This window comes from Lampetra fluviatilis, chromosome 32 (assembly GCF_964198595.1).
Source record: "Lampetra fluviatilis chromosome 32, kcLamFluv1.1, whole genome shotgun sequence".
NCBI classification, from domain to species: Eukaryota; Metazoa; Chordata; class Hyperoartia; order Petromyzontiformes; family Petromyzontidae; genus Lampetra; species Lampetra fluviatilis.
This window is the reverse complement of record NC_136306.1, coordinates 2,930,615-2,957,046: the sequence shown is the minus strand read 5'-3', so window position 1 is coordinate 2,957,046 and position 26,432 is coordinate 2,930,615. Positions and strand designations below refer to the sequence as shown.

General features: G+C 41.9%; 1 protein-coding gene across 3 annotated transcripts; it reads right to left on the bottom strand.

Annotated features, from left to right (window-relative positions):
- Positions 1–8,906: 8,906 nt before the first annotated feature.
- On the bottom strand, positions 8,907–24,918 carry TIMM17B (translocase of inner mitochondrial membrane 17B). 3 transcript variants are annotated; one of them, XM_078871251.1, is made up of 6 exons: positions 24,876–24,918; positions 19,205–19,304; positions 17,427–17,490; positions 15,496–15,624; positions 12,951–13,061; positions 8,907–11,381 (listed from the first exon to the last, which is right to left on the bottom strand). In XM_078871251.1, the coding sequence occupies exons 1-6, from the start codon at positions 24,899–24,901 to the stop codon at positions 11,293–11,295; spliced, it is 519 nt and encodes a 172-aa protein (XP_078727377.1). In that variant the 5' UTR covers positions 24,902–24,918; the 3' UTR covers positions 8,907–11,292. The 3 variants fall into 3 exon arrangements, with proteins under 3 accessions (XP_078727377.1, XP_078727379.1, XP_078727376.1); XM_078871253.1 differs by lacking the exons at positions 8,907–11,381; positions 24,876–24,918 and adding an exon at positions 24,754–24,821 and having other exon boundaries at positions 12,576–13,061; XM_078871250.1 differs by lacking the exon at positions 8,907–11,381 and having other exon boundaries at positions 12,582–13,061.
- Between the last annotated feature and the right edge of the window lie 1,514 nt (positions 24,919–26,432).

The following is a 26,432-nucleotide window of genomic DNA, read 5'->3' as shown; positions in this document are numbered from 1 at the left end:
CGCTGCCAGTGTCGCTGTGCTGTGGCGTGGCTTGTGTTTGGAAAACCGGACGTGGAAATGTAGCTTGTGCGCATGATCTGTACCAAGAGCCTCTTAATTCTGGATCAAATTTGTTGGCTGCTACGGGAATTGCTACTCTCCAGAGTAAAAAAAAAAAGCTGTCCCACGATTTTTTTATTTAGTGGTACCATCTTTTTTGCCCTATTGAAATGGCTGTACGCCGTATGGACCTGAGAACTAAATTTCCCTGCACAAAAATACGGATAAACCTATGGGTTGACAGGTATGCTGTTACTAGACCTGAATCGGTATTGAAAATTCCATATTCCTATAAAGAGGGCACTTCAATAATGTTGACCAAATTTGTGAATGTCCACAGCATATAACCGACGTTTCCAACCTCATAGGGTTGATTGGCTGAGTCTATTCACAACATGGATTTAAACTAAGTCTTACGATTGAGGGAGATGAGCTCTAACCATGCTACAACCAGCTGGACAATCATCTTGTTATAGGTTGTGTCGTGGGCAGTAGAGTGCAGCTCAGAAACATCCTTTGCTGTAGTATACCTCTCTGTGTCGCTGACCCGGATTGACCAGCGTGGTGAAGTATGGTCAAATAACACGGAAGACGTGGGGATGCTCTTATCCAGCAAGTGGATTATTGAAAAAGCTGTAGATGCGTCAAAAATCAAACAGACACATACAATATTAGCCTTTTCATTAAAATGTATAAAAGTAATGAAATCACAATTCCCATCTGCCTATCTGTCTTTCAGCACTCTGGCGACCGTAATTCTCAATTTTTTGTTGTTCTTAAATAGAACACTTTTGTCAGTCTAATGAGAATATTGTTTGGTAGATGCCAACCATCTTGAAACAAAATAGCGGCCATTTGGGCCCTCAAATGCAGGAAGGGGTGAAGTCAACTTCGACTCCTAGAAGAGCTTTCAATAAATATTACATTTTGAACGAAGACAGCCCCCGAGAACAATCTCGTAACTGCTATTCTGCTTTTCTGGTCTAGGCCACCAAAATACACCTTCATCTATTGTTGCGATAACAACGATTACAGTATAAAATTAATCGGAGTAGTTAATGCTTGACAACACTCAGAGGAAGTTCCATTGTGGTTACATAAATAAGTACATGCACTTGTTTAAGGTGAAACATTTGACAAAATGTTATTCAAATATATAACATAACAGAGAGATTAACACAGCACTTCAGGATATATTTTACAAATGCCACTTGAACTGGCAGTTGTAACTGTAATCCCGTACAATGTCAACAATGTTAGGTATTGCATCTTACGTTATTAGGCTTAGAGTTATTCATTTCTATGCTCGCGTGCAACAAAACGTGACGTCAACGACCAGTGCCTATGTGTTAGCAAGCACATTCGGAGTAGCTATACAAATAACCAGTAACCCCAGTCGGCTTCACATATACACACACACACAAACATGATGAACATTATTTCGTGAAGATGTGTTGGCAGTGGTGTACACGTACTTTTATTTTTAAAAAAACTCAACATTTTTGTCAATAACCCTGCCTTTAAAGAAAATAATATGTGTAATAGGTGTAATTGGTAATAGCCCTTCTTCATCAGCACTGGAGGTATATAAACTACATAAATCATGTGCTTTGAAGAAGTGCTATTGCCCAAAACTTCATATTTATTTATTTAAAGGTCGGGTTATTCACAGACATGTTGAGTTTTAAAACAATATGAGGTTAAGCTGAGATAATTAATTGCACACAAACATTATCATTATTATTAAGCCGAGGTAAAATTGCACGCAAAGTTACGCGTTGTGTACGTTATATCTGTAATGTTCAGTGTGTTTATACAATTCTGTGATCAGTATATATTCAAATGTAACACAATGAAGACGTATAAGTAAAAATTAACCCGTAAAAACAAAGTTTTTCACTATAAATCCTTTATATGCGTGGCGGCTAGAGTCCTGTCGTCCTCTGGCTTGAGATGGCTGCCACCTATGGGTCAGATAATTGCCTGGCAGCATTAAGCAATTGGTAATTAAATATAAAAAAAAATTTCCTAAAAAGTGTAAAATGTAGCAAAATATTTTTTCACGAAAATTAATTGTCACGCACAACGAGTCTGTGTGGAAAATGTCAGCTCGATTGGATCACGGGAAGTGGGTTAAAAAACGACCGAAAGATTTGCACGGTCGTAAGTGCGCAAGCAAGCAAGCGAACTTAATATAAAGGATTTAAATAAAAAACGACCGAAAGATTTGCACGGTCGTAAGCGCGCAAGCAAGTTAGCAAGCAAACGAACTTGACGTACCATAGTTACATATATTTTAAATTTCGATTTAAAGCTTTCGTGACTGCAGGGATTCATCTTCTTGGTTCTTTAGGTAAAGTCACGTAGAAGGGAAATAATAAAATAATACAAATAAAACAATACAATACAATTCTCACGACGTTTCGGCCACAACGCAAGCAGCCGTCCTCAGGTGAAGAACAGGTCTGTCATTCAGACGCTGTCTTTCCCTTCTACGTGACTTTACATATATATTGTAAAAAAGCTTGTCAAGTGCAATTTATCACTCAAACCCATATGTATGTTTTCTTTTATACTTCCAGTTGACATTTACAAGAGCACTCTGGATACAGCACTCCTCAAACAACGCGGCGTATAGCCACATTGTGCCCACTCACCTGTCTGCCCTGACTTTATTCTCTCATGGTCGGCGGTGGCGTCTTTGATGGCCTCGCTCAGCAGTGGATTGACAAAGGGCTCCAAATTGTTTTAATTCAGATCTGCTCACCACAGCCGATTGCTTCCCCACGATTTGAGAGGTACGCTTCAATGTGCCACTGTTCTTAGGCACTGCGATACATGGGCACTGGCTCATGCTAATATTCGTATGGCGTGGAAACCAGTGACCAATCAGAAACCACGTCATTGTGTTTTTTCATTCGGGCAGTGTCAGCCCCCGTCCGCGTGAACACGGCTACGCCAGCTCCATCGCTGTCACTGCCCACGCAGGGAGGGATGGAGTGGCTCCGTCTGACATTGGTCGCAACCTACCGCTCGCTCAGAGGTCTCCCACCTACTCCTCTGAGAACCAAAGTCCACTACACAATAAACACAAAAATGAGTTTACGCTTCGTCGTCAAGCATACAGCATTCTGGGATTGCATCATTTTCGCAGCATTGATCCGTTATGACACGCAAATTCTGGCTTCTCATCGGTAGCCAGGCTTGCTTGAACCAATGCTTCGTAACCGTTTCCAAGGAACATGGGTCCTATTTCAACGCAAAATTGTATAATACATAACGCAACATAATAATTAACATCACTTTGGCGAATATAAGTAACAGAATATATAAAAGCAGACAACATATATGCAATATATCTCTCCAGCCTTTTGTGAGACCAGGGACTTTCCCGGCATAGCCTACAAACAAAACGTGTGGTATGGTCACCGCCCACATTACACAAATCATCTCAGGAAGCCCCTAGAGATGTCACGTGTACCCACCAGGGGTAAACATAGCACAGGTTAGGAACTTTGGATGACATGAACAATCTCATATGCATGCGTTTAGATTACTTACATTAGTTGGCTGCTTTAAATTTGAACACGATAAGCAACTTCGTTGAGATATCATTTTAGCCAGATCGCTTCTGAAAAAAGTTCTAAAACTCAGTGAGCCTGACCTAGTAAAATAAAAATAAACATTTTTTTTTACTTTACGATGAATCCCCTACAGATATCGCGTGTAAGCCGTCGGGGTACACATACCACAGCTCAGTGGGCTTTACCTGGTAAAATAAAGTACTGTAGTTTAATTTGTATATTTGTTTTAGTGATTCGCTTACCTTTCCTATACTCTGCACTCCTATCGTGTTATTATATTGTTGTTGTAACGTTCTGACCCACCCCATCAAGAGCTTCATAGCTCATCGGATTTCTCCAGTATAAATAAACATTCATATTCTGATAATCTGAACCCCCCCCCCACCCCCCAAGGTGGATTGGTGGCATGAAGACGGATCACACACAGAGAGCAGTAATCCGTGAGTAACAACACAAAGTGGAAGGACAGCCATTGTGTGAAAGCACAGAGACAACGGAATCATCAGCATTGGCTCAAAACAGAAAATATTGCTTAAGTAGACCAACGTTTTGGACAGTGGCCCTTTTTAGGGCAGGCAAGGTAAAAGCCATTGCCCTACATTTGTAGCTACGTGTTAATACTGTATATATGAACATATATGTACGTATGTTACAATGACAATGGTTATCCGTTTTTTTCAACAATATAAACATGCAAGTAACGTTTGCATGTTGATAAAAGGAAATGCATACCAACGTGTTCAAACGTGTGCACTGTCACCCCCTAGAAATGAAATGTGGTAATCCCCCCAAGGTTAAAATAAAGTCATGATAATGTGATCTCCATTCACTCGTCAAACACCGGAGATAGATCAAGATGGAACATTCTCACTCAAATCTAAAGAGTCGTACACTGAGGTCGCAGAGCATTCCAGTCTCTGATAAACAAAAAAATACGTGACGATCAGTGTCAAGTTCAAGCGAGGGTGTGTACACTATATGCAAATACGTTTTTGTTTTGGATACACCATTCATGCCCTGTCAGTGCAGGTCGGTGAGTAAACACTGCACCATATATTGGCGGGACATCAATCTTTCTGAAAACTCAACGCATTCGTCAATAACACTGTGGCCTTGGAAGGACATATAATAGATAATAGGTGACGTTTTGGGGCAATGGCCCTTCTTAATAGCAAATATTGCAAATAAGAGAGGCCAGAGAAGTAGAAGCCAGAGAGGAAGGGTAAATATTATGTTTGCATGTTTTGCCACAAGTACGCACAGTTAATGCAGACTTGATGTCTTTCAAAACGGTGTCTAATTGGTGTTGAACATCGTAACACCTGCGGTTTTCACACCTGATGATGATTGCTTGTGTTGCAATCGAAACGTCGTGATAATTTTATTGTTTTATTTTCTATTCTTTTGTCATTTCCCTTCTACGTGACTTTACTGAAAGAACCAAGAATATGAATCCCTGCAGTCACGAAAGCTTTATATCGAAATTTAAATCGTAACACCTGTTTGATTCCCACAAAGGGTAAAGCCTATTATTATACTTTTCATCATTTTGATACTATCAAAAAGGTCCCATAGAGAGAATATTCTTTGAAGACTGCACTATACACCATGGGGACTGTTACGAACAAGGCATACCACCCATGAAACTTGGCAATCACAAAAGTTATTATTACTTCTCATATCCTAAGGAGTTACAAAGAAGACCTCCAACTTTTTAAAGGAACCACGCCTATGTGTGTTAAACTTTTTTCACACCGTACGTAGCCAACCGTGCTAATCGGAGGTGCGGGAAATGAGAACAAATTAAACACAAAAGAAGCAGTTCTCAAGAAATGAAATTTCAATCTAGATTTAAAAGTGCATTGTTCCCAGTGGATTCCTAATGTCGGGCGGAAGAGCGTTCCAGACGACCACAGAAGCGCATCTGAAAGCGCCACGCGATGCAGTGATCCGTCTTTGTTTGACGTGTGTTCCGCAGCAGCAAACACCTCAGGGATCTGCTGGGGCACAGATCAATGTGAAACACCAGCAAGACTTGTTTGTTCACTTAAGCCGATACACCAGATGTTCCTTGTTCATGTTTTTGTTTAGTTGTGGTTGCACCCGAGTCAAGAGCCGCATGGCTCACAGGGCTATCTCCATATATAAGGCGAAGTTGTGATTATGCATCTGTTTAAAATGTTTAGCGTACTTCCCGACATGCACCAAACTGGAAATTTGCCATGTGGGTACTCTCCAGACTGTACACCATGCAACAATTATTAAAATACACATTAGTTTTTTTTGGGGGGGGAGCTCAATAATGCATATATTTTTTGCACGGCAAGTGAGCTGTGACGTCAAATCTGTCACGTGACCCGCGCATGTGGAAGCGTAACGCATTGTAGTGCAGTGGTTAGCGCGCCGCGCTATGAACCCGGCGACCCGGGTTCGATTCCCGCTCACGGCCACCACCGGTAACGATTATTTCAACCGCTCCTGGGCCTCCCCTAGGTCGACTTGGCCTCAAACGAGTAACTGGTGTGGTGTGTGAACATCGCCACTGGGGAGACAAAGGCGGCCGGGCGTGGTGGATCCAAGTCCCGGGCGAAGCCAGGTAGGGCAGCTAGTACCTAATACATGAAACTGAATAATTTGTGGGTGGGGTAGAAGCCAGTGGCTGGGAATCCAAAGGAGATCATCAGGTTCACACGGCGCAGTGCAATAACTCCAGCATCCACACCTTGCCCTGAAACAATGTGTGGTGATGAATGTGTGGCGGCCTTGGATACCAATAACTTTTCTCTCACATCCATAAACAGTGAAATCAGATATCGAGCGTTGTATTTTCGGGTACTTCCCCTCTCCAATGACCTTTGTAATTATTAATGCATTAAACATCAGATGCCATTACGCCTCTCATCGATGCGAGCTCCCTCATATGCTCATTATATTGTTTTCCAGTTCAAGTTAACGCAGGAACACCCAAGTAAATTTTCTTTGAGTGTCTGACGATTAATTTTTGGCACATCATAAAATAAAAAATGTTTTATTAAATGTTTTTTCCAGGTCAGGCCCACTGAGCAATATAGCTTTTTCAGAAGCGATCTGACCAAAAATGATAGGACAACGAAGTGGCTTATTACGTGGAAATGTATAGCAGCCAAATACAATTTTTTTTAGCTAATTTACTCGTACAGTAGAATTGGGTTCATGTCTGTGGGTTTCATGAAATCAAGTTTTGTAGAAGCATCTGTTAAGCAAGGTGAACTCTGGGCAGGTTTTGAAATTCTGAGTCAAACCAGCACTGTCAGGCTTGTTACGTGAACTCTACAGTTATTTTATTTCTATTCATCATTTATTACCCACAATCCACGACAACAGAAATGTCTTGACATTGTCAGAGCACACTGTGGCTTTATACCGATACAGCTTTTCGTTATCATCTCAGCTTTACGGACCTAATGACTGTCAGACAGATGAAGTTTTAAGGATTAGTTGAAGAATGGAGCTCAAAGCAAGAAGGTTTGAATGGTGATTAATGAATTTGTATCGAGCACCCTGGGTAGATCTCAAGGAGAGAGATCAGAATGATTCGGCAGAATCTCAGGTCACATTGCTCACTAGAATCAAGTGACAAGGGGAGAGGAGAATACCACGGCCCCATTCATAGGAATATGAAAAGCTGAGACCGCTGCTCCCTGTACCATAGTTTTTGTGGTGTGTATATTATCTGTGAATCACCTTCTAGATTCATCTTAGTAGGAGGTTCTGTATCTACGGTGGTAAGTCTAGGTCTCTAGGGTCACGATTCAATATTTAAACTGCCAGTTGAAAAGTGTGGAAGTTGTGATTTGAGTTTGCCGTGGGATAACACGTCTGCAGAAACTCAAGGTTTACACTGGGGGTGAACAGCATCCCATTGGGCTCTTCGCTGTGTATGTTGAAGTTCTTTCGCACCTGACGTAGCCAAGCGTGCTAATCGGGAGGTTCGAGCCACGTCAGAGAAGCCTATTGGTTGTGACAAAGCGTTATTAACACGGATCTCTTTCAAGATGCAACAAGAAAATGTTTGCGATTTTGTTACCCACACTCTACCATCACAACCAGGGCCACCCAGAGAGGGAGGCAGAGGCGATCTGCCTCAAGCCCGTACAAAAGAGGGCCCAACAACAGGCCTATTTTTATTTTGCCAGGGGGGCCCATGTGGCATTTTGACCCACACTTCTAGCAGTGAATTAAAAATGGCTGAAGTTTTTTTCCCCAAACGTTCATCTTTCTCAATGTAATTGAAAGCACACCTCTCTATGAATATTTGTTAACTTTTTATTTTTTGTTAATTTGTCACACCACTTGATTTCCCGCAAAGTAGTTATCAAATTACAGGAATTGAAGTCACCTCTATAAGTTAGACAGCGAGTACCATAAGCATGATTCGTTTTAATGGACGAATCATTACATTCCTAGAGATGATTTTACGTGAATTTTTAAAACAGCTAAATTTAAAGTACAAGTATTTGTATCAAGTTTGATCCGAGGTATTTTAATATTAAATGGTGGAGCCGATTTGCCTTTACACATGTGTAATGACAGGGTGACACCTGCCGGCATGTCAGGGTAATTACGGTTATAGCTACATTCCATAATGCCTTATGAAGGGGCGTATCTGGGGTAAAGGTTCTAGAAAAGGGGCATGGACAGAGGTGGAGCTTGGCCACGCCAGGCTGATACAAGGAGCACCAAACCAGAGCTACGGGGCTGTTAGTGTGGGGTCTGGGTCCTGGTTGCGTCGCTGCTGTCATCATCTCTTCGTCCTCGACCACGTGGCTGTTCTTCTGCGAGACCAGCTCCGTCACCGCCGCTACGCTCGTCAAACAGCCCGCGTAGCGCAGGACGGAGATGGGCTGCGTGCTTGGACAGCCTAGGTGTAGCCGCGTTACGAAGTGTATTGCCCTGTGTACTCTGAAGAATAAGAAGCCTTCTACTAGACGTGTCGAAAGTCGCTCACTACACATGTGTTTTAACACAAAGACGTAGCTCAGAAGGTAAATAACGAAGTGACACGTTCACTTGTTTGTGACACTTAACAGCAGTCTAGAGGTTGTGACGATGCTCAAGACAAGGATGTCAATTACAGGTTGCTGGAGAATGTGGCAACTGCTCTGCTCTCTCAAGGGTTTGTTCCGTGATTCTGATAGCACAATTGGGACGTAATGGGTGAAATATAACAAAAAAAATTACCGCATATTAAAGAAACATAACAAATAAGGTTTTATTTAAATATTTTATTCAACATATATTACATGGGTGGGGGGGGAAAAACCTCTGTATATTTCTGAACAGCTTTTCACGATAAGTGTGCATTTAGGCTGCTTAAACACAGCACATTGCACCGGTACTTCTGATGCGTTAACGCACCATTCGTGAGTTCACCACTCGCTCGCAAGTGTTGCAGCACTGTGACAAGAGTCCACAAAGCAGCAAAATACTCAACGTTTGCATTATATACCCCGAGGTATACATAATTCTGATATGCACACAAATCATTGTCAATGTCAGAGTACGAGACAAAACGCTCGCCATTTGCATCATTCGTGTTGAACACCAATATTGGCTTGTGAATCGTAGTGTTGTACGAACGATAAGCAAATATTTCCTTTAATACAAAATTATTTTTTTTACAATATTAATATATGGAAACTATATATGAGAGGACATGTTACATTTACAAGAGCAAATCTGTAGAATTCTGATTCTAAAAAAATATTATTCGGAGGCATTTCCCTGCAACAAAAGTGACCAGGGCAAGTGCAGACAACGAACACATGGCCATAAGATTAGATAATGGGATAATATATCAGAAAACAGTCCACTGAAAGTAGCTATTTTTTAAAGTACGGGTGCCCTGAATATTTGCATCTCTTTAAACTTCGGCCGAATACTTCAGTTTTCAGTAAACATATGAAAAGCCTTATTTTTGGACTGTGGGCTGCTCTCGATAACCACCAAGGTTTTTGGTGGGGGTAGAACGACAGGAGGAGGTTAGCATGGGGAACAGGAGTTGGGAGAACAATGATCCCTACCATTAAGTCGAGATAAATAAAACAAAGAGATTAAGACAGTGAGAAAACGGCAGAGGCATAGCGACAGAAGGATTTAATGAAACTGCAATGGAGACACAGAGACATATAAAGACGTGGAGACAGAGGGATAGACAAAGAAACAGAGGGAATCGGAGACACAAAGGGAGATGGACACAAAAAGGGACAAAGATGGAGACGGAGAAAGGGACAATTCGATGAAGATTGAGACAGAGGAAGTGAGAGACACAAGGGGGTCTTGGAGACAGGCAGTGAGAGAAAGAAACAGTGAGATGTCAGTTAAAACAAAAATAGATTTCAATTAGGCCACATAACTTGCCATCTGATATTTGGCTAAATAGTAACATGTGCTCTTTGGTACATCCCTAGTTCAAATAAAAGCAAGTGGTAGTTTCTTGAAAGGAGTCTCATTACACGATCACAATTAATCACGAGTTAGCAACTTAGTTGCAAATAGAGGCTCAAATTCAATCTGATTTAGCTTATAAAAAAGTGGAAACTCAGTCTAGAAATCAAACAGAAGATATGTTTAATGTTTTAAAGCTATTAATGTGTTCAAAGGATTACAAATTCTCTAACTTTTTTTGGAAAAAATCCCATTGCAGTTTATGTTGAACTTCTTCCTCACCGTCCCTAGCTACCAGCACGGTTATTGCTCTATTCTGTGGCTACTCACAAGCTCTTCACACAACACAATAACAGCAATGACAAGTTGGGTTTTCACAAGTAGGAATTCGGGTGACGATTGTTCTTTTCAGCGATCAAGCACAAATATCGCAGGCAACGCACTATGTTGGTCTGTTTCTAAAACCAACAATTTCCCTCATTCCTTTATCCCATAAGCCATGACCATGTCTTGAGCATCATGACAATAACATCACATTAGCCTTTCCTATTTTCTCAGAAATTCCTGATCGCTATATCACGAGTGTATCGGTCTTAATTTCTTTCTGGGGAAATGTTGAATGCAGTGTGATCATGTACAGGTTCTTGTGCATTGGCTGATCGGAAAATCAAGTTTGACTGTTAGTGTAATGCAATAGTGACAATTGTTTTATACCACATACTGAAAGGGGTGAATTCTAAAAAGTGTAACATTTGAATGAAACAAATATTGGAAAATTTTTGTCCAACACTAAAATTGTTTTGAAATGTTGAACAAATTTTGTTATGATGTGATGTCACATGCCAGTGAGTACAAGATTGTTCCACCGCTGGATGACACTGCAACTCAGTAGTTTGCGTGTGATGCGGAGAGAGGGCAGCACACTCTCTTGCAGCCCATGTGACCAGACCATGAATCACAGTCGTTATAAAGTAACATTCACGGTGACCACTGCACACTATTCAAGTGAACCATGAAGCTGCTCGTCTTCATTGATTGCCCTGAGCCAGTGATGGAAAATAATCAACTTGTGAAACGATGACTAAACCTGAATCGTTGAAGAAATCACAGTTTGCAACACAACCAACCTTTTATAACTGAGACACAACATTTAAATTAATGTCAAACTTGAACGGTAATGTTCGTGATATTTTGACTTGAACACTGAATTCCAGGCGGTCTCTTGACTGCGACTATGGTGCGTTCACTGGTATTGCCCGTAGCGTCCCAGATCTTGCTCCGAGCTTCCTTTTGATGGCAGCTGTGAAGGGTCATCTACAAACTGGGGAGGCCCTGTAACATTGGAAAAGTATACTTGTTACTAATAGGGGTTTTCCTCCTTTTTTCTGGCAACAAAACTGACAACTATTACAGGGAATCATGTTAACATTAACCACAATATACTTGCAGTCAAAATGCAAACAAAAATAATACTCTGATAATTTATGCATTGTCCTTGAAACTTATTGGTCCACACCAGAGACAGCTTTCCTTAGAGCCTAGTCTCATACGGTGTTCAACCAGATGACGTCAAAAGGCTCTCTAAGGAAAATTGTCTCTGGTGTGGACCAATGAGTTTCAAGGACAATGCATAAATTATCAGAGTGTTGTTTTTGTTTGCATTTTGACTGCAAGTATTGTGGTTAATGTAAACATGATTCCTTGCAAGAGGTGTCAGATTTGTTGCCAGAAAAAGGGCAAAAACCCTATTAGTATATTTTGGCACTGGCAAAGGAGGCCTCATATGACATAGAACAATACTTGTTGTCACACATTCCACTGCAACAGAATTACCGCTCAAAGAACTGAGAAGCACACATATGTTGGCATCAGTATCCGCAGGAGTTTTGCAGTCCGAGTGTGCTTGCCCAGCAGGTAGGCATGCCACATTAGAGCAGCAATTCTTAAGCTTTACTGCAGCCTTGCACACCTTTGCTTCTCAATCGTTAAAACATTTATAATGTTAAGAAATACATAGGTTTGATGACACAAATTAGTTGTACTTACGTGCCCAAGCTTAATTTGCATTTTGATTATTTACCTTCTAAAAAAAATCTGGCATGTCTCGCATCCCCAGAAAAGGCGTCTCGCATCCCCAGAAAAGGCATCTCGCATCCCACAGGAGGTGCGTGCACCCGAGGTTAAGAACCACTGCATTAGAGCCTATATCCGAGTTTATAAAACCTGATTTGTGCTTGTATATGAATTTTTTTTATATGAATTTGACCTTGTATCGTTTAAATCCTCGTAGAACTTAAAACGAAATCACCAGCTCTTAGAAATGTTTTTGGAAAATGTGCTGATATTTTCCTCTCTGTGAAAAAGTTGAGCCACATTACTTCGATGAATACTTGGGAATGTACATCATAGACCATCAACTGACACCCTTCAGTTTTCAAAGCTGGCTTCACTAAATTGTTGACACAAGTATCGATTATTTTAAAATAGTGAGGTCATCAGACTAAAGCCACCAAATGTACGCCACGTAAGAATTGCTGTTTTATAATTGTCAAGCTCATTTAGCTTGAAGGCAGGATCACTGCCTGGGCATGCAAGACACCTTCATTAGTATTCGACGTTTGTGACATCTGACCACTTCTTATATTTATGAATATGATGTGGATTGTCAACAAGCATTATTCATTAATTATTATTTATATTCTTTCAAACATTTGGAACAGTACTATGAAGACGTTTTATTATGTTAAAGCTCCTTACATGTAACTCCAAATTATATTCCATATAGACCATTACGAGAAAGCCATGCACTCTGCTGGGAAAATATATTAACTGAAGTGCCAACAACTAATTCTATGCACGCAAATGCATTCTCTGCAGGTGGCAGTAATGAAGAGCGCTCACCATTTTGGTACTGTTGTGCTGTGTAGCGGGTAAGCATAATGCCAACGCCTTCTATGAGGGCAAGGAGGACGCCTCCCATCACCGCTGAGCCCACCATGGCGACCGGGCCACCTGAACACAAGTCATACAACAAGGTGGGAATTTGAGAATGGGTTTCCCCCTTTTTTCTGGCAACAAAAAAAACCTATTCTCATATTTTGGTACTGGCAAAGGAGGTCCCCATGATGAAGGTGGGAATGTGTATTTTCAGTTTCAGGTCATATACTTATAATGGAGTTTGAATTTTTTTTAAACTGTGTAGGTGCACCAAAGGACAAACCATGCACAACTATGACCAATTTGTGTATTTACAAGACAATCCTGTACACAATTCTCATACAAGGACGGCAAAGTTGCTCTGCCCTATCATCACTGGACGAGAAGCATTTTGTCTCTCTTTCTGAAGTTGAACAGGGTATTGAGAAAAAACAATGCTTGGCCTTTGAGTATGGCATAGGATGCTAGGAATTTAATGGCATGAAAGAGGAAGCAGTTTGGAATAAACCAAGGCAAGGAATGCACTGTTGATGTAAATGAGAAGAACAAGATTTGATAGATGAAGTGCATTTGCAGGATTGGGTGGGGGGGTGGGGGAAAGTTAGTGAACCACTATAGGTTTATCCCCTTGAGCTAAAGCCAGCTGGTAGGTTATCACGGGCCAGGTGTTGACCGTATTAACTGAAATAGTTGTGGGGATCTAGCATAAGTTATCGTGTGATTTGGTAAAACCAAAATCGTTGACTGATGACCCACTAAATTTGAACCCTACACAAATGCCTGTGTTACAAAGGTTAGGGTTAAGCTTGGTGTTAGCGAATGTTGCGTGACAGTGACTGTGAGATCCAAATGTAATGTCATGGTTGTGCATGCATTTACCTTACACTGCCACCTAGTGGGGTTTTCAAGAGGCTAAGTGGTATCTGAAAGGGTTGTAGTCTAGGTTCTGGTACTCCAAATATGCAGGTCAACAGCTAAAGGACACTGTCCTTTATTAGGTAATTGTTATCCAAAATAGTGCAATATAGTCCAGGGTAGTCATAGCATTACCAATGGGGGATAATCCTCCAATAATCTAAAGGCGCCCACAAACTCTGGGAGATAAACAGCTGCCGCTCAGTTTTCTCACCTAGCCCAATCAAGCTCATCTTGACGTGACTTGTGATAATGAATGTATTTGGAATTTGCTCTCGAAATAATGTGACCACATAAACCAGGTTCCGCATTTAACGGCTTTTTTTTAGGAACCCCTGAATATTGATGAGAAAAAAATGATCAAACATTGCACTCCCAAAGCTCAACAACTGAACAGCATGCAAAGCAAAGTTGACTTATTGTTAGCTGCATCCCCACGCTGTGCGGAAATGTCAGACAGTCCCCATTCGGTGGTCTCCTGCTCCACTAAACCTCCCAACCAAGATGTTATATTTACCTTAGTATTATGTACTACTTATAGACTACATGGGTCTGAACATTAATTGTTGAGCAGTCAATAGAAAATAAATCTGCAAATAACTTAAATTTGGTCTTGACTTCAAGCTTTCGTGACCGCAGGAATTCATATTCATTGGGTCTTTCGGTAAGACCGCTTGTGTTGCGATAGAAACGTCGTAGTTTTTGTTTTTTGTAATTTTCTTTGAACCTATCTACGTGACTTTACCGAAAGACCCAAAGAATAGTTAAATATGGTCTTCATGGAAATAATTCTGGTTTTGTTAAGAAAGTGGATATACAGTAAACCCTCTCAATGCGAGAGTTCTGGATGCACGAGTTTTGCATATTCGGGAGTTACTAAATGTATACGAATTCCCTATTCGCGATCCACCGGACTGCGTTATTCACGAGTGTGCGTAGTGTCAGACCACCGATACTGGGGAGGTGTGCGCAAAATGTGGTTACATTTGAATCTGTGAAGATTTGCCATTCCGCCGAGGCTGCCCGTTTAGTCCTAAAGTCCCGCAGTAATCCCACTCTTGTGCATGTTTACTTTATACGTGCAACTTACAGCTGACTCGTTCATATATTTTTGTATAAACGAGTCGACTGTGAGGTCCATTCAAAAGAACGCTAATGCAATCAGGGAAAGCGTTGCGGTGAGCGCTCCCCAAAGTGCTAAAATGATAACTGTGCATTGTCATCAAACACTTGCAACTCCCGAGGAGTCATCCTCCGAAATTTCTCACCATCACCACCACCTTCATCGTCGTCAAATGATGATCAAAAGTAATAAAACAACATATTGTTATTTATAATTCATTACTTATTTATTGTAGAAATTGTTTTAAAACATTTTACCATTTCCCCCCTATGTATACTCGTACGAAGAACATAACCCCATTTTTCCGCATTACAATGCGGTTTCTGCATTCGCGAGCGTTTTCAAGAACGTAACCCTCGTGGATAGAGAAAGAGTTTACTATACCGGGTCAGCCCTGCCCTGTGAATTAGCCAGATACACTGAGGCCACAATCTTTGTGGGCGGCGGGGGCAAAGCAGCTGCTGCACTCACTGCGGGAGGCGAGCACGGCGCCTGTCAGGGCTCCGCTGGTGATCGAGTTCCACGGGTCCTCCTTGCCTCGCAGCTTCACCAGCCCACAGTCGATGGTGGAGAAGAGGCCACCCCACACTGCGAAGCTCCCTGAGGGCACGGTGGACACATTTTAGGCAGGCCTCCACTGTAAGCAACCGTATAAACACAATACAATTTGGATCAATAGAGCGACCATATGTGACCCCTACTCGAGACAACACATGAAACACTCAATTGAGACTGAGTGAGTAGAATGTACCGCTGAGAAAAATGCTAGAATACTTCGGAGCCTGTTTTATTGTCAGGAAAAATTGTATAATTACATAATCTGACTGGATTGCACTGAGGTTAGAGCCCTTGACTCACTTGGAAGGTTGTGAATTAATTACATTCCCAGCCAGATCTTGACTCGGCTTATCATCTCTCGATAAAAAAAAATCACTTGATGGAATTGTAATAGTGGTCTATGAGAGAGATAAGTGGTCGCCAATGGAATGTCAAGATTTCCAGCACTCATTTCACCGTCCCATTGCTCAACTGAGTATGCAGACACTTTAAAAGTAAATTTTCCTCCTTAAGGAAATTGAATGAATATATAAATTCGAATACACAATTGCACAAATGTTTTGGTTGATTTCAACTGCCAGATAGACAAATTGTTTAACCTCTACCTTGAATGTGGCACTTAGGCAACCAATCACTCTTATTGGATGTGGAAAACCTGAGCTTATTTTGCTAAAGGTTGGTCCTGCGATTACCAGATGAAACAGGCTGACATTGTATGCCGAGTGGCCGTAATATGACGCATCAAGAGAGGACACTGTATTGCAATCGGAGGCAAGGGAAAACATGAACGTAGCAGCAGGTGAGGAAGATGTTTAATTGAATTTTACATTTACGCATGGATTAGCATTTGGGTGCATGTGTTGGCCCTGTGAGTATTCTATTTAAAGAGCATGAGGGTGAACAAGCTCCTCCCTTGTCATTAAAGCTAATTTGTTGGCTGCCGATTAAATATGGATCGAGTTCAAAATCCTGGGCATGGCTTGCATAGCATCCTAACCTAGCACTATGCTTAAACATCTGAATGTGTTGACATCTAACGTTTTGCCCTTAGCAAAGCAACAATAAGTTTGAGGATTTCATATTGCACACTCTCATGAGTCCAGTCCATCGCGAATGCACACTAATCACACGTGTAAGTCTTTGGAACAACACTGTTTAATCCTACTGCAAAATTGGCTCAAGCTAATTTATACCCGATATTAAAAGGGGTCAGTACATTATCGTCTTGGTACAGCTCCTGCCAGATGGTGTTGTGGCTCACAACTCACAATAAGAATGTTGCAGTTCTATGCTGTTTGGGGGCTTGTCCCAGCGTATCATTCCCCTGGGTTGATTAAATAAGTAAAATGTTGTCGTAAGTCAAGAATGTATCCCATGAAGTGACTGGCTCCCTCCAAACATAGCATTTTGTTATTTTCTGCCACTGGCTCCAAGCCATGAATAGAGATGAGCACATACCATGCTTGCCATTGTGGAGAAACACTTTTGACGACTGTGATTGGAGGGTGTTATAGTGAAAAAGCAATTTACACTGTGAAAAATAACAGTCACACTAAAAAAAATGGTTTCATATTAAAATTCTATTTGAGCAAGTTAACGTCCTTTCCAATATATGAGAATTCCCATCCGCCCACCCTGAGACAAAACGTAGAACAGCTGGTGATTGGTCAGATGGTTTTGTGCATGCAAAACGGTATATTCTGAAAACTAAAGAGTACTGTGGGCAGTGTACTGGCCATTACATTTTGCATAGGCTGTACAAAGAATGTTACAGACAATTATGTGCTGCTGTTAAAAAGTCCAATCTCAATGAATAGTGCAACAAACCGTGCCTCTCAACTAACCTCCAATCTGAGGAGCTCTCAGCTTCATGGCACTCATACTGCCTCGCATTCTCTGCCTCATACCCTGCACAAACACACAGGGCACAGCAACAACATTTAACATTTCAATGGTCATTTGCATAAATCGTAGGTCATCCCCATCATTTAATTACATTCACAGAAACTGCAGGCAATTACATTTTTTATGCTTAACTGACCAAAATGGTCATTATAGCAAGCAACAATAATTAGATATGTTTATCTTTACTATAAACTAAAAACTATTTTATTTACCAGGTAAGGCCCACGGAGCTATACAGCTCTTTTTCGGAAGGCACCTGGCTACAATTGATAGCTCAATCAAGTGGCTTATGTGGAAATGTAGAGCAACCAAACACTCTAAATGCGTTTTTCTAAATGTAGAGGGAAAAACCGGAGGCTCCGGAGAAAAAACCCGGCCCCACAGGGAGAACACGCAAACTCCAAACTATACAGGAGGCAGGGTTGAGCCACGACCTCCTGTATAACAGGTGAGTTAGATAACATCTTGCCACTGAGGTGTGATAACCACAGGGAGCCTACTATCCTACTATGACAATTGAATGTTACCTTTGCTTTAGTATTCTAATGGCTCAATTGATGCAAATTGCTACAGCCCCCTGGTAATGTCACATCACCAATTTGCACTGTTGTGCTGTAAAGCACACCTACTTGTAGGACCCTGTGTCATATGCAACAGTAGATTATTGTACACTGGAGTGATGATATACGATGGATACCTTAAAAAAGGAATGCATAATTTGTTTTTGAATCAATTTCTTATTTAACATTTCGGCAACGTACGGTGCATAAGTTAAACATATACACATACTCTTTGGTTCTTTCGGGAAAGTCACGTAGGTATCAAATCAAATACGACGTTTCGAGCGCAACACAAGCGTCCATCATCAGATGGGAAAGCACCTGATGATGGTTGCTTGTGTTGCGCCAGAAACGTCGTGATTTATTATATATTTTATACCTACGAAAGAGCCAGAGTATGGATTCCTGCAGTCACGAAAGCTTCAAATCAAGATACACACATACGTAGATATTTAATGGACCATCTTGAACATGTATACTCTTTAAACACTAGAGGGCAGTCTTTACTCGTCAACTCACACCTGACCGAGGTATTTCCGTGACATTCACTCACAACTCATATTCAGATGACACTCAACGCTCGCACGAACCAAACATGCATCCATCACCTTCAACCAGAAAATGTAATGTCAGATGTAATGCTTAAAGTGGCACAACTATATGAAGTGCATTGACGTGCTTTGCTCTTCAGGCAGCAAACTACTCACTGCAATAAGCACATGGTAAATAGTGTTTTGCCTTTGTCAAAGAACATATGAAATACCATAGGTTCTTAAATTCCAGTCAGAATCCACCCTCAAGTATATTAGACAAATATATTGGTCATGATCCCTTCTGAGTAATTGTTTTCAGGTCTCCCTGGAAAGTTATCTTTGTCACAACCGGTCATCATTCGATTAAAAAGAAAGGAATGGACAATTTCATTGCAATGACAAAACCGACTGAAAAAAAAGTGTTCATGCATTCATTCATTGTTGCATGTATTCATCACCATCAATTCTTCCTATGTGGGGTGGAAATGGAATGATCAAAACCGTGGAACATTGTGAGCAGCGTAGCAATTTGCTACGTTTGCGCTTTGCACCACCTGGTGCCCGCCACAAGGTCAGATCGTTCCGCAGGCATCCTACTGTTTTGCCGAGGGACGGCACACGTACCACAGGCGCATTTCGGAAGCCCTTGATGCACTGAAAGATGCCTCCCCCGATGGCACCCATCGTGAAGGCCCCTCCGCAGTCATCCACGATCCGCCACGGGCTGCCGATGGCAGAAAACGTCACTCAAACACAGGCACGTGATGGCTGTAACGATGGCAAGGCAACGCGAGGCTAAGGACTGACGTGTAAATAAATGCAGCGGCTTACACCGTTGCATACAGTCAAATGTACTGAAGTTGTTTGAGATATTTGAATATTTGCCAAAAAATAATCCAATACAATAGTTTGAACGTTTAAATTAGATAAACATTTTGACAGGAATTTTATGATGTAGCTTAACTATGGTGACAGTTTTATGAGCAGAGTTCACATATCCACATCCCTACAAATATCCTCAATAAAATATGCACATAGTGTACTATTTAAATTATAACTGGCAAACTTAAGACTTTGCATTGTTGCAAAGAAATTACTTTTTACGAATGGAAGCTGGTATACCTTAAGAACATTAACAATCCTCAGTTTGCTAATGAAATGTGATGAATGCACTTAAAAAGTGATACACTATAACGCAACTCACTCACATCTAACATACATAATTCGACTATAACTTATAATTTCAAGGTCATACACACTTTCAAGACCATGATCTTACTTTGATTTTGATATTTGATTGCCTTTTGCAAACTGGAAGTAAATATTCTGACATGGCTGGTCCATGGAATTGAATCTGAAGAGTGAATTCTGGAAGTACGGTGATACAAAGTGATTTTTTGTATCTGCACCAGGAAGGTCAAGTTGGTTTTATCAAATCGCAGAATCGAGCCTTGAGGGGAAAACGACATCACATTTTGCTCGGAGCCAAGTATTGGGGAAAAATATCTGATCAATGCAAAGCTGGGTCTGGAGACTTCAATGACACTAAGTTAATACCCTTGCCATTTGGAAGCACAGTCTGTTAATCCGAGTTACGGCACATCCTGATTGCCACTGTCGACCCAATTGTACTGTTCCCTGTCCCCTGAAGGCTCTTGTCGTAAAGGAATTGTGGTGTGATTATAGTTTTTTTGGTCGGGGGAAGAGAATTTCAACACCGAGTGTCAGAGCAAATACGCACTGCTGGTGCTGAAAGATCCCACATTCTATTTTCACTTTGGTTCCCTGGTTCACTTATCTCATTGCCAAGGGATGGTATTATTTCCCTCGATGGAAAAGCTGCGCTTGAATTGATCATAAGTATATATGTTATACATGAACAACACATGGAGGTGAAATTCAATTCCAATGTGTGCAGGGATGCAGGACATGTCGAGCATTTAATGAATAGGCATGCACCTACGTGGCAGCAGGAGTCGACCAAGCATTATCTTTATATCTTAGAAAAAGTTTGCTGGCTGGATTTCTAACTGACTTCCTGACTGGCGCATGGCCAAGTGTGCGGTGGTGACACCAACGTTCACATCTGCACGTAGACATCGCCTGCATACCACAGTGTTGAGCCAGGTTCGTGCGTCGTGCTGATATCACACCGCCCCCCGACCACCCTCCACACGAGCCGTGTATACCAAGCAAATTGAATAGAGGAGACAGAGGCAGGTGATGGAGGAAAATAGAGGAAGAGGTGGAGAGGAACACAGATGAGAGGGGAGGGGTGAAAGTGCAAGGGCATGAAACGGAGAGGACAAAAGAGAGAGAAAAATGGAAAGAGCGAGGGAAAGCGCCACGCCGTGGGAGGGAGGATTAGGGAGAGGCAATAGAGATTGAGATGGGAAAGGGGAAGCTAGGAATCAGGAGAGGTGAGAGAAAAAGGGAGAGATAGGGGGGAGGTAAGTGGATGAGGTACAGTGGAGGGAGGAGAAGAATACAGAGGGAGAGGTAGAGGGGACAGGAATAAACAGCTATAGAGACAAAGCCAGAAATCGAGATAAATTGAAATATACGGTGGATAGAGAGGGTGCTGAATAAAAGATAAAAAAGTTTTCCTGGCTAACTGGGAGGGATGTGCTCACAGTAATTCAAATTATTGAGCCATCTGCTGTTACAACCACACTTGCCAATGGCATTGCTCAAATCACACTATGCTGGAAGCGCATCACGTTACACGAAAGCAGGTTATTTTTGCACCTTCACATCGAGCATGTGATGCACGTAAACACACAGCTGACAACAAAGGGTGTGCAAAAAAAATCAAGACTCAAATGACATGTATCATTTTAAACTTTGCAAGTTATACATGTTTGGATATAACTTACCCATAGTTTTGAACGTCAAGTGACTGTACAAAAAATGCAAATATTATTATTTGTTAAATGTTCCAATGATCACGACTATACACTTTTTTTGTAATACCTCAATATTTTACTTAAATATGGAGGCTCAGAATGTATGTGCTATGAAGATGGGTCATTGCCCAAAACGTTGCATATTATATCGTTTCCTTTTAAGGCAGTGCTATTGACGAATGTGTTGAGCTTTTGTCGTTTTCCGACAGCGAAGGTGTCTCACCAATCGAGATGAGCATCACGTCCATTGCTCAGTTGAACATGGACACACTCTGACCTTGAATATGTTTGGCTCGTGCTGTTACTGTGGTCAGCACTCCCACTCCCTGCTCTTGCATATTAAGTTCATTACACTTTAGACATTTGTGATTCACCTTGCCAACCGTTCAGTTTGTACTTAAAACCCCTAATTTGCAACAGTATTGACGATTGTATGTTGGGTTCTCTGGCCAAAGGCACGTTCTCATCCGCATACAATTTATAAAAGTAGCAATAAAAAAGTGGCGGTCAACAGTCACAGTATATCAGTGTTTCAATCGTACTAACAAGAATTATCATTGTGTTTGCGGACGTGAAGATAGGGATGTGGTTACATCATCTACTGGTCCAAAAATAACTTAAGTCTAGTTTCCTTGAGATTGGATTTTGACCGAAATATTCGCGAACACAAATTAGGTTAAAACTGATGCTTTACACACCATTAGCTTACAGTGCCTGACAGGGATATGCCTGCCTGCTTGTGTTCACAAGCAATACAAAATACACAAGAAACAAATTAAAAGCTATTTGGTGTTCATAGTATATTGACCCACAGCCTAAACATGAACAGCATATCAGAATAATCATCCACACCAATTACTGACTTTATATCCCCCTATCCATAACTATACTCAATATGAAAATATCAAAGTTATTTTAAAATCAGTCATCAAATGTTGAGACTTTACTTTGCTAGAGGAATGGGGGTTTTCCGATAGTGGCTCTCAGCTTCCAATTGGAATGGGTGCCAGCCCATAAAGTTTAGACTTTTTGAATTTAACATTCCCACAAACTATTTTAAGTGTTATACATAACTGCTAATGACTATTATAAACTACAATAAAGCCCCTTGTCTGCGATGCACCTGCATTCTATGTTTTAATAAATGTAGCAATGTACTTTTTGTAATTTAGTCATGTAATGGATTTTCTGCCATCTTTTTTAAAACCCAATATGCACTTCGGAGTAATGGTTTTGCAGTTACAGCAATGTCCGACAATACCCAGGCTACGTACTGCCCAGTAATATCTGGGCTTCATTAATGTATAACCTGGAATTTGTCGAAATAACCATTGCGACAAGCTCTTGTCCTTTCATAGTGTGGCACAGATATTTTGCACAGCAAGCGGCAAACTCACCGTTCCACACTGTGTGTGAATGCACTTCCTATGGCAGGACATATTATTGTAGTTAATGTGTAATGTAAGACATTGAATGGCTGATGAAATGGCAGACAAAGGTGAGTGAGGACGACCAACGTGGAGCTGATATGCACATGTGCAGGAGATTGTGCTATCGCAGGATCATGAAGGATGGTAAGAGTATAAGGAGGCCTTCATCCAGTAGTGGATATAAAATGGCTGATGACGTGACAATGCTCATGAATTAGAAGTACTGATCTCATATTGCTCGTAATGTACATGCTGCCAGTGTTAACAGCCAATTAGTAATAGTTGAACAAGTGTCATGATTTGCTTACCTTCGTGGTTTTATTTCTGAAACTAGAGGATGTACAAATTACGTGGAGGATAAAATTACGTCTGGGCATATTGGTGCAGGTAGTAAGATATAAAAGACAGCAAAAAGAAATAAATAAAAGTGTACGTATGAAACCTTGGTAACAACGGCAGTGCTGTATGGACAACACACTTGTATGCTAAGAAAACAAGCTAATATTCTGCTAGTTACGGAAAACAGAGAAATAAGGTTTGACTGGAAAAGAAAGGGAGATATTAGACACAACTTTAAGATGGAATGAACCTCGTGGAAGACATGCGGAATGCAGACTTCTCCAGGATGGTCATGTCCGAACAATGCCACCAAACAAGAATGCAGCGAAAGAAGAAACATGGCAATGCTGGTAGAAGTAATTAGACGGAGGATGAACAAAAAATAGGTGGAGTAGAGGGCTAGGAAGAGGCACTGTGATGGAGCAGCAACAGGGAAACGTCAGCAACAGATGGGCCAAGATCGTGGGTCGGCTGAATCAGAATATGTATTGACACTGGAGGAATCCGATGAGCTATGAAGCTTTTCTTAACAGAATTTCCAAACCCACGGCTCTTTAAGGACTGCCTCGGGACGTTCGTAATTAAGGGCCGTCTCGTATTCACCACACGCATTGCGGCACTTGAAAAATTGGACAGAAATGTCTCTCATCTTTGTTATTTCCATGTTGATCGCTCAGTGGAGGACTGCTGCGGGAACGTCATGGACCCGGACGCCTCCATAAAGGGGCTGGGACAGAGAGAGATTCGTAAAAGTACGACGCGGTCAACCATAGGGGTCGTCCATAAATGACGTCACGCGATTTTGGACGATTTTTGACCCCCCCCCCTCGTCACACGGCGTCACAAAGCCAGACTCCCTCAAATATGACGTCACAAAGCTGACCCCCCCAAAAAAATATATATAAAACATGCTTCAAATCGCTTTAAACTATTGTCATTGTAGTGCGTATTTAATGTGGCGCTGCACTCTGATGTTGTAGGGGAAAACATATTAAAAAGTATATTTAAGTAGAACGTGTTGTCTATATTTATTTAAAGTTGCGCATTTTGATGTGACGTCACATTTCTCAACCCCCCCTCTCGTCACAAATGTCTGACCCCCCTCGGTGCGTGACGTCATTTATGGACGGCCCCTGATCATTGCCTTTACTATTTTCCATTTGCGACTGCAACACAATAACAACAATCAGACGAACAGCAATTACACCACAGTGCGTTTCTTCTTTTAATTTGGATCTTAAACTAATTTCTTTAGAACTGCGTTGAGTCAACGGCTGGCTACGTACGGCGCGAAAGAAGTTCTTACACGCAACACTGGGCACGCGTTACAAACGTTACAACATGAAACAACGCTGACATCGACCGCACGCCGCTGAACTTGGCAATACTATCGACGGTATCGTAGCTACGACAGCAAGAACACTTAGAGAGCGAGACGCGTTGACATTCGCCACTCATTGTCACCGAATATCCGCCAGCGTCTCATTTGGTAACCCACAGCGCTCAGTGCTGCAACGTGCGAGCGTTTGTTTTCATCGCGACGCGTTAACACGATCGTTGTTTTTGTTAAACTATCGCCGCTGCTGTTGTTGTTGTGTTTGTCAAAAGTTTCCTCTTTACCACGGCTCCCTAGCGTACTCCTCCATGGCGGCCCTCACGTCGATTCCTCCTTCGCGATTCCCACACAACGCGAACTTCGTTGAGGAATCGATTCCTTGTTTTGTGACCCTTAATTTGTCTCATTCTGCCTCCTTCGTTACAACGGCCCGCGTGTAACATAGGCATATAATTAGCTTATGTTGTATGCAAGATAAATGACCGATTTTTTCTACGCGCACGAGTCTAGACATTGTATAGTGAGCTAAAGAATCGACTTTAATTTGAATGGCTAAATCGATTTGGCTGGCCCACGGTGACGTCACGATCAGCTGAGCTTGGAGAAATCCGATGAGCTATGAAGTTCTTTCTCACAGATGTCCAGTACGGGCGGGTCACAAAGTTACAACAACAACAAACAATACAAACAAACAAAAACTATACGAGTACAAAGTATAGGAAAGATAAGCTCATCACCAAATATGAATAAAGTATATAAGATCAAATTGCATCCAGCAGTGGATTGAACATGGCTGATAATCTCAGCAATATCTGGGCGAATGGGCTCATGCTGGGTGTGTTCGAGTTGGCTGTGAGGGTTTGACCCAATCTGGTGTTCAGTGGCCCTGAGTTGATGGCATGAATGTCGTGCTTCATCATGAATGTGCCATCAGGGTACATATGCAACTCGGAACACATTCCTGCGGAGGGAGCTGGTAGGAACGTTGGGTTGCTTGGTGAATGGCCAGGGTCAACGGCGGCGTGGTGTATTCCGCAAATATGCCCGACTGTGAGGGCGGGCACAAGCCGGCGTGAGTAGGTTAAACGTTGAGTTTTATAAGGGCACCACGGGGTGACCAGCCCCTCCCCACCCAGCTCCACCCCTCCCACCCCCCACCCAGCCCCACCCTCCCCACCCAGCCCCTCCCTCCCCACCCTCCCCTCCCCACCCAGCCCCATCCTCCCCACCCAGCTCCTCCCCACCCTCCCCTCTCCACCCAACCCCACCCCTCCCATTTTTGGATGCACGACGGACGGACGGACACAATAATCCCCTGTGGGCTTGTGGAACCAGGTGGTTCCTACCAGTATAAATCTCAACGTTCATCCTGTACACTACACTATACACTACTACATACCTGTTAACCCCTTACCAGTGCCCCCTACCTAATTACAGACCAATTCAGACCTTATTGGTCAACCCGTGCCCTTATAAATATCAACGTTCATCCTACAAAGTCCCATCACAGGGGATAAACACAAATTGACAAAAACACTTTTCGTTGTTGCCCCTATTGAAACGGCTGTACCCCGTATGGACCTGAAAACGCAATCTCCCTGTACAAGATTACGGGATAAACCGTGATGGGTTGACACGTATAATGTTGAGTCTGGCAAAGGGAGTGGGATGTGGTTACACTCGTCTAAAACAATTCAACAAGCAAAATTAAAATCGGTTTTCATAACCACTCAATTTCCTGTATAGGGATGACTCAATTCGCAAACGCGTTTGCGAATTTCCCCGTACCAACCCCACATCCCTCTTTGCCGACGCGGCACCCGTAGCCAACCCCGTGGGGC